Source organism: Scophthalmus maximus, chromosome 9 (genome assembly GCF_022379125.1).
Source record: "Scophthalmus maximus strain ysfricsl-2021 chromosome 9, ASM2237912v1, whole genome shotgun sequence".
NCBI classification, from domain to species: Eukaryota; Metazoa; Chordata; class Actinopteri; order Pleuronectiformes; family Scophthalmidae; genus Scophthalmus; species Scophthalmus maximus.
The window spans coordinates 12,719,790-12,733,975 of NC_061523.1; the positions used below are offsets into that span (position 1 = coordinate 12,719,790).

General features: G+C 42.3%; 1 protein-coding gene across 5 annotated transcripts in view; it reads right to left on the reverse strand.

The window, feature by feature from the left end:
- The window catches only part of spock1 (SPARC (osteonectin), cwcv and kazal like domains proteoglycan 1), an 81,694-nt gene that overhangs the window by 17,165 nt on the left and 50,343 nt on the right, over positions 1 to 14,186 (reverse strand). For all 5 annotated transcript variants that reach the window (XM_035650415.2, XM_035650413.2, XM_035650414.2 and 2 more), the window contains 3 exons: positions 5,925 to 6,039; positions 2,830 to 2,962; positions 106 to 226 (listed from right to left, as the gene is read on the reverse strand). In XM_035650415.2, the coding sequence (XP_035506308.1) occupies positions 106 to 226; positions 2,830 to 2,962; positions 5,925 to 6,039 (369 nt within the window). The remainder of the gene's footprint in view (positions 1 to 105; positions 227 to 2,829; positions 2,963 to 5,924; positions 6,040 to 14,186) is intronic.

The following is a 14,186-nucleotide window of genomic DNA, read 5'->3' on the forward strand; positions in this document are numbered from 1 at the left end:
GTGACCAGAAGACAGAGAGCCAAAGACTTAGCGAGGCTACCGTGTCTAAACAGAAATTGAATCAAGTTAATTTACCTGAACAGAGAACTCAAGAGTTGTACTCACCAGCCTTCTCCGTCTTGTGTGGGGTATATCCGAGCTCCCGACCAGGCAAACAGGGACAAAGTCCATCACATTTTACTGAGACTGTCTTCCCAGACAGGCAGCTCTGGAACTCCAACTTGCACTTTACGAGAAAGGAAAAGAAACATAGGTAATGAAGGTTTAAAAAAAAAAGAAAAAAGTATTTACAGACTCAAGGGCTGGGAATTTTGAGAGGGCAAAGTGCTCCCAAAACTCAAGTGTAGAACTCAGAGGCAACATTTAAACCCCATCAGGAACTGGATTCTTCATTGAGTCTATCTTGCACCTGACCTGACAACCTGCAGACGACAGATTTTTCCATAAGGCGGCTGTGGAGACATACATTTAGACATAGACATTCCTAGGTATTTCCTGCAGCACAACCCTTAGATGGACTTGCTGAGAAACTAATTTAACAGTATCAATCTCATTTCAAGTAAGTGAGGGTCAGGAAAACCGTTTGGACCACTTGGGGTAAAAAAAATTAAATTATAATATCCTTCCAAGAGGAATAACGAAAACTGAGATGAGTTATGTAAATTCTGTTTGCGAAGATGATGACGACGACAGGATTTGTCAAGGCTAGACCATGAATGTGAATTTACACATCTGCACACATAACACGGGCATGGACAGGCTTACCCTTATCCTGCCAGCACATCCATCTCCCACCTTCTAATTCAAAATCCATCGTTTGAATCCTCCCCGCCACCTCTATGGTAGCACTGCTAATGTGGCTTAATGCAATTTGTTGACAAAGGAAGAGCGCTCTGTCCTGTTCTCAACATATTGAATTAGTGGTGGGGAGGGAGAGAGACAGACAGAGAGACAGACAGACAGACAGACAGACAGACAGACAGAGACAGAGCAAGAGAAAGCCTGGGGAAATGGATGACCTCCCCCAGTCACTGTCAGCACACTGAAAGGGCCCATGAATCTTTATGTTTGTCTCTCTGCAGGGGTTAATGTGGGTTTGATAAAATAGGGCTTTAACACCTGACTTGGTGAAGTAAAAAGAGAGGAGAGGAGAGGTGAAGACAGGAGAGGAGAGGAGAGGATGATTTAAGAGGAGGGAAGTAATGGACTTAACTCAGTGGGCTGAAGCCTCTCAGGAGATAAGAGCACTGTCCTCTTAATAGGATATTGAGTGTGTGTGTGTGTGTGTGTGTGTGTGTGTGTGTGCGGTTACGATGAGGGAGGCATGTAATGTAATAATAAAACATGAATAATCTTGAGACCAGCAGCTCACTGGTGAGCAGAGCTTAAGTCGGGCCACAGGGACCCATCACTCCACCAGCTAACTGAACCCCTCCAACTAAAGCACCGCAGAGAGCGGAGGGACTCCCCGGCTCTCCGCCTCCTCTTGCCTCTTCTTCAGCGCCTCGCCTCCTCAGCACGACCTCAGCTCGCAGATATAGGCAGCTTATTAGGAAAGCCTACGTTGTGAATTATTAATACACAAAGAAAGTGAAACTCCCAATCGCAGGTTGTTGCATTCTCCTTAGTTGACCAGAAAACCACATGACGAAACACATGGAGAGAAACATGGCTGATGTGTGGATGAACAAAAAGCTTCCTGGCAAAGTAAGTATGACCACAGCTGAACTCAAGAAAAAACTAAGTGTGCTTTTATTGATCATTTCTCCTCAGACACTGTTATATGTTTGAGGATCATTCCTGACTGAAATGCTGGAATTAGTAAATGATACAGAGCAGGTGATAACAGTCTGCTGGTGGCCTAAAAGCACGTAGCTGGCTCTACTTTGCCATTATTCCTGTCACCAAGACTTTGCTTCACTTCTGCAAAACACTCGACGAGATGCCGTCGATTGTCCATTTGTACGAGGTTCCTGTGTATTGGATTGCGCTTCACCCCTGACAAACAAAAGGTTGAACACAGCAACAATGAGATAATATGAATGTGGCTGTCAATAAGAATCCCTAGTCTGTTGAGGCACAGCGCTTCACTTGTTTAGGCGCAATTCTTCCACCTGATTTCACTCCTCAGCTCCACAGTCTGTTCATTTCCTTCTGGACTAATCACTAAGGGTTACACCTCGCCTTTCGTTTCTCCTGTAACCTGCCATTGTGAGCCCTGTGTGATTTGATGTGGATGAGAATGAGTCAATAAAACTGGGGCCTTAAGAGTCACATGAGATGATGATGATGATGATGATGATGATGACGGTTGAAGAGTTGCTTTTCCAATGGTGAGTTTTAGTTGCTGGTTGGTTGATCGTTGACCCTCTCGTCAGTCATTAGCCCAACAGATTAAAGTTGCTTTCAGACATCACTGAAGTACGCACATTTTCCTGAACTTTTCCAGAGGGGCTGTATGCGAGAATGCAAATGCATTTTCCACAACCTTTACTGCCAAATTAACCCATGTGAGACTAAAACAACAAAATCTGAGTGGGCACATTTGATTTTGATCCCAGAACAATCCTGGAAATGTTCCTCTTGGTACAATCTCCTGCTACGTTCACGTTATATGTGAAAGGCAAACTCCAGAAAATGTCCTAACCCAATTGTCCAGACATTTTGCAGAGAACATGTCTGAAAACTGCTTATGAGTAAAGCACTACTGAGATCAACAAGTAGAGGAGGGAAACAGATATGTTTAATTTTGTACATTTTAAACTTGAAAATGTATTTGTTCGTAAGTGATGTTCACTGAGAAAATGAGAGAGGACAACAGAAACTCACCTTGGAGGAGTAGGTGTGTCCATCAGATCCACACACAGGAGTTGATTGAAGTGCTGAGCAGAGCCTGCATTTCCCATGAGCGCTGGTTTCAAGCCTGTGCATGCGGCCTGTGCTACCTTTTCTGGGTTTCACACTTAGGAAGAGAGAAACACTGAATTTATCTCATACAGTGATGAATCTAATTTTCTCTAATTACTCATTAAACAAACAACAACTTATACGGTGCTAGTCGCCAAACCCTTTCTATTGGGTAGCATATTAAATATTCACAAACAATACTTTCATAATTCGATGTCTTGGAAAATTGAAGTGCAGTGATAACTATCCAGGCGGGAATATCATCCCAGCAAAATCTGTTTCAAACTGAGCAAGTTTTAAAGAAGTGCTTCTGGTTTTCAGGGTCAGCTGAAGCAGAGCGAATCCGGATTGGGCCATGGAGCCTTTTCAATAACCAGTGTAATTAGGTTTGATCCAAATCTCGCTGCAGTTTTCTATTCAAGTGCTCTCATTGAACACCCTGCTGCCTGCTGATCCTTTTAGAAGTAGAGAGAGTCTTTACAGAGAAACAAAAGCGACGACAACAATTGGTGCAAAAGTGAACATCAACTACCGGAGTGATCAGGTGGATATTCACAGTCACACGCAGTCTAACCTCTCTCACAGCCAGAAAATCACTGCACGTGTGAATATGTAACAGGTGCGTCAGAGGAAAGCACAGCTGATTTAAATAAGTAAATAACTTTTACATATTTATTTAATAGTCTGCTCAACCCTTATTAAGTATATGGGCAAGCATCACAACAGTTCTACATCCACATAGAAATACATGCTGGTTGAATTAAGTTGTTTGCTTTACTGGTACTGGACTGCAGAATGTCCCAAACCGGAGCTGGTATCAAACTAACCAGATATGCTAAGTACTTGCAGGGCCAGTATTACAAAGATGGGTCTAAAGATGGGCTTAGATCTAAGTAACAGTCAGACCACAGAAAGGCATCTACATTCATCTCTTGCACAAAGCTCTTTCGTTTTTTGGACTGGGCCTATCGTTTACTTTGAATTCTGGATACATTAACGACTGTTTTTCCCTTATATAAAAATATATAAAAATATGGCAACCACGTTAAACCACACCGTTCAACAGTTTTTTTCTGGAAAATCCAACACTAGCAAGGACATTTTCTAGGAAAATACAGTGAATAATGTAACAATATATAAATATAATATTCTACTTTTGGTAGGAAAAAAATCTCATTACAGTACCGACCTGCAGCAGAACTAAGATACTGTGGCTTGTTAAAGTGGCAAGGCTCAGTGCCTTTGCTTATTCATCGGTCAGGTAGTTTCTTCAGGCAAATTAAATAAAACAGTTTGACTTGTTTTAGACTAAGAGCAGAGTCAAGACTGGAGCAATTTTATTGTCAAGGTGAAACTTGGATCTGTATCAGGCCTAAAGTACTGGACCAGTGTAAAATAGTTTGACATCACATTCATTACGGGGTCATCTAGTCTCTTTAGAGAAATGTACATTCTGTAAAACAACAATATTCAAATCCCAGGCTGCGCATCAACCACTTTCTTGGTTCTTTAGAGGTGTCACATTCAGCGAGTGAGCCACGGCGTTTGCCACAGCAGATTAGACATGCACTCTGCAGCGACACAGACAACTGTGCTGGCAGATAAGGCAAGACAGAGTTATGATGGAATTTGTAGGTTGATAAACATTGTCTGATACGCTTCCCCTCATCTTCCTCCCAATCCAATCCAGCGCTTGTCATCCTCTCCGATCGGACTCTCTGCACAAATGCGGCGAAGCACAAGAGCTTGTTCAAGATAATAGTGTGAGGGGAAAGACAGGACTGTCTTGGCCAGGGGAAATTATTGTATGCATGACAAACGCTCACTGTCCGAGACAGCTACAGAGAGCAGGAGTGGATTGGAAAGACAATCTCTAGATTATTAAATTCAAGCAGACACAAGGCGTGATTACTCTCTCCCTCTTTTTTCCACTGTACTTCAGCCCCCTGCTGTGATTCCATGTTACTCTAATCCGAAAAGGCTCTGATTTGACAGTGTTTCAGCCCTGTCACAGCAGGATAGAGGCGCTCACAAATGAACACTGCAAGAATTATTGCTTTCTGCTAATGTAGAGGTCCAATTCTGCAGCTCAAACATTATAATAAGCCAATAAGGGAAGTCAAGTTTATGTAGAACTATATGAATTTCAAGAAAAAGAAGACAAAAAAAACTCTGCTTTGCAGGTTTGAGCTGCCTAGAATGGACGACAAAAATACTTTGCTTGTGGAAACCACAGCAGTAATACCAAAGAGTGTACTGGGCATATTCAAGAAAGCAATTTTGTTAGAAGTAGTAATTAATGATCTTGAATCATTTACCAGGTAAACTATGCTGGCTGCATGACAGCGTACATTAATTACATTGCACCACATGTTGTCAAATATCTTGAGAGCAACAAAGTTTGAATTCGTCCTCTGAGAGGTCACTGAATCTGTGTTACACGAATTATTGAAGCTACTTCAATCCATGTAGATCAAACAATATCATGGTCCAAAGCTTCTATGAGTGATGCTGTCGGGGAAACAACAGACTTCAGGTGAATCGTTTGACATATTAAGCAGCAAATAGTACGTACTTAATGCAATACAAGGAAAAGCATTCAAAGCCGGTATCTTAGGAGCTAATGACTTGAGGAAATCATTTAATCCCCGAGACGGAGACAAAGCACATTCCGATGTCTTTTGGGGGAAATGCTTCTTGAACTGAAAAATTGGAAAAGCTTAAAACTGCCGACATGACAAGGTTGAAAACACAAGAAAAATTGGGTACTGACTTTATCACTGAGTTCCAAGTCCAAAGAGCAAACAGATTCTTTCATGAAAATTAATTTGTGTCGAAAATATGTAATTAGTCTAACCTTGCCTGAGGGTCTTAGCCATATTGCAGGTAAAGTTTTGAATTACATCCCCAATTTATGATACTCCATATTTGAGGAGAGATTCTTGCATAAAAACAAGCACAACTCTCCAATTTTGTTGTTTCTTATAGATGATAAATAATTGTCACATGACACTTACTTGTGAGCTGGCTGCTTTTGATTGGTGCAGATGGTCGTCTCGTAGTCATGGCTGACACACACCTTGTGAGGAGGACAGCGCACCTTCAGACAGGGATCCTTGGTGGCGTCTGGACCTACGGGAGGACAGGAAGGAAGAAATTCATCTGCTGAACTGCAAAAATAAATGAGTGGAAACACGCAGAGAAAAAGAATCACCACCGATATAGAGCTGAATCAAGCATAAACATCAAGCTTTTTCCTTTGATTTTCCAGCTGGCAGATTCTTACATTCAACTAAGTGAAGCAGGCAGAGAAATAATGACTTGGAGAAAAACACGGAGTAGAGGCATGAAGTAAACGTCGGAGTTTTTCGCGGTGTGAGCCGATCCTAATGAGGACTATTCTCTCTGAGCGTCGACCCCCGTCTTCTTCCAAATCAATCTCCAAAGTGACATTATCGCTGTGGCAGCCAGGCACAGCTGGAAGGTGTCCAGGGTGACAAAAGATCAGAGCAGCTCATTGACTCTGAGCATTGTGTCGTTCCACACTAGGCTAACGGCACAGAGCCCGTTGCATTTGACAGACAGAGGAAAATAGAAAAACAGAGGGTGGAGGAGGTGAAAACGATGCAGCCGAGTAAAAGAGACAGGCGAGAGCTTTTAGTAAAAGTGAAGTGAGAGACAATCAAACATGAGGCAATGGACTCTGGACTGGTCATGAGGACCCTCTCTATCACACAGGCCGTGCTAGATGTGGACTGAAGAAAGATGAAAAAGCCTTTTTTTATAATGAACAAAAAACAACTAAAAAGACGAGACTGATCAAATTAGATCAAAGAGAAACCTGGTTGTAAACCACATGTGTAGACCACATGCCATCGCTATGGTAAATGGAATAAAATGATTTCAAATCCCAAGATAATTAAAGACTGAGTACAGATCAAAGCCCTGTGTAATGTAAGTCATTAGCATGTGGCTTCTAACATCATAAAACCAGAGTGGCCTTGTCTCCATTCACGGGCTCTAATGGGTTATGTTTGAGCCACAGCTGGTGTCTGATGTGAACATCAACTAGTTTCTGACCCGTTCGTACATTGCGCCAGTGTTTACATGCTGGTTTATCAGTGTAAAATCAGCCAGAGACTCAGACACGACGGCAGTTTTTCACTTCCCTGCTCGCGGTGACGCTTGTGATCTCCACCGGCATCTTAAAAAATGGCTGAACAGCTACACGTATCAACTGTAAACACACCTAACTCTGTCAGCGGATATGGAAGAGCCCTCTTTATCTTTGGGGTGTTAGAACAAACACACTCAATAACGACGGCGAAGCTTAGATAGTCTCAAGGGAGGAGATTCATAGTACACCGCGCACATCTGTCATAAATGAGCAGCGCACTTGTTCCTTTACAACCTGCAAAAAGCACACACGTGCAAAAACACATTTACAAGCCTGTGAGCCCTCACATAATCTCCAAAATGCAGGGGTAGCCGCCTCTAATGCAGTGTGTTTCTATCGCCTGCTTATTTGGGCCTGCCCTCACCTCCAGTGCTGGAGGAAACCTGCCTTATTTCACTCTGCTTCAAAATGACTTCATCACTGCGTGGAAATGAGAGATGAAGGGAGGAGGGGAGAGAAGGAGAGGAAAACATGTGGGATTGTCCCTGGTTAGCAGAGGATTGGAGTACAATCTAGGATCAGCGTGTGACCTCCACTCTCGGACAAATTGGAAATAAGTCACACACACACACACACACACACACACACACACACACACACACACACACACACACATATACAAATGAGTCAGTCAGTTTACCCACCTTGACACACAAAATATGCAAAGCATCGCATGTATCATTACACAGATAAAACGTTTCTCATCAAGGATAAAACTGTTTATTTGGAGAGACAATGCTGCTCTGGCTGTGGAATCGCTTTTTCAGATTATGTGATTTGAATATTTATGGCATATAAAGACAGGGATGAGAGGATAGAGAGAGGAGACAAAAGGAGAGGAGACAAGGGGAGAAAGACACGAAGGGTGAAGAAGAGGGGAGGCGAGAAACGATGAGAGGAAAGGAAAGAAGTGGAGACTGTAAACAGAGAGCAAAGGCAAAAACAGACCAAGAAAAGGGAGGGGGAAGTGGGAAGAAAAGCAGACAAAAAAGGGGTAGAAAATGACAGGATAAAGAGGAGGAGGATTGCTGGGTGAAAGAGAGTTTTATCCATCTATTAAAAGCTTGAGTGAGCAGCATTGGCAGTTAAACCAGCCAATCAATTGTAATGCAGGAGCACTGCAGCACACTCTTGCCACCTCTCTTTCACTTTCCTCAATACGTGGCTCTCCGCTCCTTTTATTCTCTCTCTCTCGTCTCTCTAATCTCAAGTATGACTTTATTCTCATCCTTGGGTGTGAGTAAGTTAATTTGCATGAGCAATATAACTTGAAATGCCTTATTACATATCCATTCATTCCAAAGGGCCAAGTGAAATGCCTTTACTGAACCACATTTTTAGCTTGAAACTGTTATTGATTTATTTAAACGAACAAGGTTGCCTGCTGCTGATAAGACTTTGGCAAATGAACAAGTGTAAAGGATGTGTGTGTGTGTGTGTGTGTGTGTTGTGTGTGTGGGCATGAAGTAATCATTATGATTCTTCATTAGACGCTGCTGAATAGAGAAAAATGTGAAGACACAGTGCTTTGGAATTGGTAGCTGATAGGGGAGGGGGAAACAAAAAGACGATATGTTGTGTGTGTGTTACTCTCAATAGCTTTGCAGTTGTGGTTTCTGAGCAAGAGCAACAGTTGCACACACAGACAACCCCGCCAATTTGTCTCGCAATTGTCCTTGGCTATTTGTAAGGTTGACTGATGACCCCCGGGTGCCCGGTTACCAGTCTGCAGGGGTGAGACAGATGGAGGAGTTGGCAGAGCCGTGGCTGAGGTTAGCGAGGGCACAAGACAACGGCAGATGATTCACAAATGGACACAAATGTCCTCATGTTTGAATTTCCAATTTCCACATTAAGTCCGACACAGACGGTGCCGACTGTTGTTTCCATACTTTTTGTTTGGACACAAACACTGTTGTGATGTAAAATCTTTAAACTAATGTGTACTTTTAGTCAGAGACACTTAAATTCAAGGAGTCTATAGCAAATAGCCATGCGGTTACATTTGGAAGAAAAGGCTTTGCTCTCTAACCGTGCTCTAGACAATGCAAGCAGCAATGGTTATTTTGCTAATACCCCAAACACATATGTCAACAACAAATAGAGAAAAATGGAAAAAATACTATCATCACTGCATGCCACATGTGGGTGAAAGTAATTTCAGAACCACCTAACTCCATCAGTCGCGTTGGAGAGAGAAGTAAATATTAATTTTGAGGTATGTCAGATGGTGATGAATCTCAGAATCACAATGTACATAGAAACAAAATGTATTTGTAATCCGTCACATCTGCGCTCATGTTATAAAAATGTAGCAAAACAATTAAAGCATTTGGCCATAACACTCTTTGCAAATCTCTAAAGAGGCATGGTAGCAGTGTTGTAATATCCTGTTGCATTTTAATAAGTGTGTAAACAGAGGCTGTGGCGTCGTAGTCACATTGTGGGATTTGATCCAGAATTTTTGACACTATTCGAATTTTGATTCCTCCTTTGAGGCTTTGGTTGCCAAAGTATGATCTGTGATCTGCAGTGAAAATTGTTGATGACCAATGATTTCATCGCGTTTCTCTCATTGTCAACTTTTACCCTGGACAGAAATTGCAGGGAACCTCATTAGGGAGAGGTGGAAGTGGCAAAGGGAGCTGCTGCAGCCAACGGTGCAGGCATGACGGCGGGTTGTTAGTGAGCGAATGGACATGATTGGATGTTAGTAGTCAGCTGACAGCCAGGCAGCTGGTGAAGCGTAAATGAAGCAGCTGATGCTATTCAGGAGTATGAATTCAGAGCCTGAGCCAACTGTTCTGTTGTGAATACAATTCACAGTTTAGAAGAATTCATGTACAAATAAATTGATATTAAATTGAAGTGATCCAATGTTTTTTATTGGAATATATGAAATTGTATTGTAATTAACATTAGAAAAGAGAAAGGCATGGCTCTATGAATTCTCATGGGACCAGAATACTCCTGTGGCGTACTGTACAGTAAAACCTTTACAATCTAACTTGATGTATATGTTCACATGGACTTCTTGTGGCTGTTGTGTGTTTCACTCCTCCGTTGCCGTTTGCTTTGGAAGCGCCGCTGTTGCCGCAAACTAAGCATCGTCCCAGCCACCATCTGGTTAGATCTACTGGAGGGGCGGTGGTGTGTGCGCTGGGGGGATATCAATATAGTCCTTGGTTGGTGGCTTATGCGCCGAGAGCACAGCGAGAACATGAGAGAAAATACACTCCCTGCTGAAATAACAAGCTGTGGTGCGTCGTGGGGGGAAAAAAAATGATTCCGTGACAAAAGAGCTTCACCTGACTGAACATGAAGATCAAAGTCATTTTCATTGAGCGCATGTTAAATTTATGCGTGTGTGTGGCTGTTTGAGGTATCATGCAGAAGAATATGTTACTACAGTATTATGAGTTTTTTTTTTTTTTGCAATTTCCTTTGAAAGCATTTGTCTTTTTACCCACACTGGAGATTTACCAAATGTCTCACACGTCATTTTTCAAGCGCTCCCCTCATCGCCGCGCTCGTGTTCCCTGCAATCATAGCTTTGTTCCTCTGTGTGTGTAGGTGTGGCAGTGCTACAATACATCTGCAGGCACATCACTCTGCCCTCGATGCACATTCCTGCCATTAACGCAGTCGCGGTGCTCTCTTTGTGCTCCTTGGGTGTCTGTTCCCCCGACTGCGGATGAATAAGGATGCTTCGTGTATTGACTCCCGTCACCTCCCTGTCTCCCTGCCTCTCGCCAAGTCCACAGCTCACAACAGCCCTTAGGGAGCCACAGGGCAAACACAGCCAGCTATAGAGGCGAGCTAGAAACTGTATATTTTTAATACAATATTGGCAGAGGAATATAAAGAAACCCATTCCTATTCAGCACAGTTCATCTGTTTGTATAACCATGAATAAAATCATTTGAAAATCCTCCATTTCATTCTAATAAATATGAGAGGTTTTAGCGTTTCCAGTGCAACTTAAATGTTATTTAGTTAGCAGCTGAAGTGACACCTCTCTATAAAAGCTGCAGCACAAACTGAACCTTCACGCAGGTAGGATTTAATGAAGGACTTAGACTGCATTAGTTTGAACATGGTGAGCCTCAGTATAACAAGCTTTAAAACAAGGGATATTTAATTCTGGATTGAAATTCTTCCTCATGAAAGATTAACGATTTTCTGACTTAAAAAGTCATTATTTGGAATAATCATAGACATTAAATCACCACCAGTGCTTTCTACTACCCTATGTTTGAATTGATACTTCCTGTGGGATATTGTATAGTACAAGAGTTTGTGATATACATGGTTTTGATCCAAGCCTTGAAAAGGTTGAATCGGTCTACAGTCACTGAATCATTGTTAACTGCATTAGTGTGACAGTTCTGTTGTTATTCACGCAGGCAAGCTGCAAATGTGGTAATTTATTGTCTACAGTGTGCAAAAAAAGTCCTTCTTTGAAAAGCTCCTGGATGATTCAACCCTAAACATATCTCCCAGCCATTTAATTGCTGCAACACTTCCAAGTGGGTTCCTGGAAGAAACGCACTTTGCACTTGAAGCTGTAATTCTTATTACCATTTAAAGTTGACAGTAAATTGCCCTTCTCGTCCATTTTTTTCGTCTCTGCAAGATTTTTTGCTCCCTCTTTCTTTCTTTTTTACCCTTAATGTTCCTTAAGAGACAGGAGAAGTGGCTATCGAGGAGAGGGGAGAGATAAAATACTGTTCCTTGGTCCTGTAATACTGGACGGTGGCCAGTACAGAGTGCAGTGATTGGATAATAAAGATAGTCATAGTTCAATAGAAGAGGCCACATCACCAACAAGCCCTGTCAGAGAGTAGAGGGTGACCTTAAATGAATTGCTGCAGCGCTGGACATGGGTCAATGGGGTGTGTTTGTAATCTGTGTGTAAGGGTGTGTGTGTGTGTGCTCCTTTATCGACACCGTGCTCCATTACTCCCATTGTTTGCTCTCCCCAGCTACTGTTTCTAATAGCAAATAAACAAGTTTGAAATTAAATAAACAAGCGCTTCAACAGCCATTCCCAAAGGACACGTTTTCTGTTATTAGAAAAATGAGCATCACTTTCAGGCCCTGATAAACTAATTAAAAAGGTGTCTCTTCCCTTTCACCTGGGGGTCTGCAGGGTGGAACAAGCGACAGAGAGCGTGCAAGAGAGAGAGAGAAAACCGATCAGGAGGAGATAAAACCTCCGTCTGTCTCTGCTTCGTGAACGTTCCTCAGGGTCTGACTGCTTGGCCTGCGCGAGGCACTGAAGCGAGGGATGACAAAGAGGAATGATGGAGGCATGAAACCGCAGAGAGGGCCTCTGGGAGGAGGCAGTGAAAGAATGGATTCACCATCCAGAAAATTAATTATTGAAAACATGAGTAAATCATAATATTATGGATGTAACTGAGGAATGGAGAAGATAAACAGTCTGTTTCAGTTTGAAATGCCAGAGAAGAATCTGCAAAATACCAGGGGAGAGAGAGGGAGGCTATTGACTTATCGCTTACAACATGAATATTAATCGCTGCCCTATGACACACACACACACACACACACAATGCATACTTACACATTGTTTTACCCCCCCAAAAAAACAGTGTGAAGAGAGGTTTTGTGCAGCTGTCGCTGGCAGCAAAACATTTCCTACAGAACCATATAAAACCAGATAATCAAGCAGTCTTTGTAGACAGCTTCAAAGCAAAGGAGAACGCGCACACGAGACGACATTAAATTCAAGTGGAATTTGCTACTTGTCACAATCTAAAAAAATGTTATACATAACCTTTTTCTGCTTGGGGTGAATTTACAATTCAAAGCATGATCAAGGGGAACTTAGAGAATAGACAGAATATGCATGAAATTTGTTTGGTTCGAGGGAACACGGACACGCTCAGAGAAGTACAAACAGTAGTCGGTGGAGATACATGGTCTTTTTTCTGCGGGACCACATTTTACTTAATAAAGGGACACAAGGAGACACTTACAAGCAAGTAGTTTTAATTTGAATACGGAAAAGTATAGGTTTTTAGGTATAGGTATTTATTAGAGACTTCCCATGTTTTTTTTTGGCCCTGACCCAAACCTGAGTCCTTTAATATTTGGTATCTGCTGACGCCGAGTCTTATCTGATACTTTAATATTTGATTAAAGGGCATGTTTATCTGCACACATTGAAATAACACAGCTGCAGACTCATCCATCTCACTCTTTATGAGCGATCCAAACACCTACAGTAAGGCCGTGGCTTAGTTTCTAAAGGTGAATTACTAATATGATTGAAGTTCAGTTGGGAGATGCCGCACACTGACAGTGATATAGCATGAGCCACGAGAAAGAAGATGTCTCACTCACTCTGGTGTAACAGAGTGGTGGTTCTTTCCTCTCAGCGTACGGTGCTGCTGCACTGGGGTGCATGAATGGTACGAATTGTATGAGCACCTCTATGATAAAGAAGAACGGAAGTCTGCTCAGTCTGTTCACACACAGAGGATGTCACTGGTCCAGCAGCTTGGGTAAGCAGGTCATATCGCTCAGTCGGAGCTCAGCCAGGGGTTCACCCGAGTCAAATGTTGTAGTTTTTTTTGTAGAGAACATTGGTACAATATCTATCAACATTTTTGTTGTAATAAATAAAATGATTTGCACATGTGCACAGCTCGCAAACATGTGAGATCTTTACATCTATTTCCTTTTGATTGTGGCAGGGTTAGAAGTGACCTGTAGCTGTGCAGGAAGGAACTTTTTTTTTCATCCTCTTCATCACTTTTTTATTCCATTTGTACAATGTACAATGTCATCTGGTCTTTTCTTTTGCTATAGAAAATGATTCTCTAGACTCTTTACTGGACACGTTAGGATAGGTCACGATGGAAGACCACGCACTTGACTTATAGCCTAGTTCCTCATTGAGACACTGTGCTCGCTTCCTCCTTGTCCTCACACACCAACACGGCAGGTGGGATGACTGTTGCCTCACCTTCAGTGTCAGGGATAGTTAAATGTTTTTTGCACTGTCCTAGACTGAGGCATTCATTAATCTGGAGTTGAAGGGTGTGTGTGTGTGTGTGTGTGTGTGTGTGTGTGT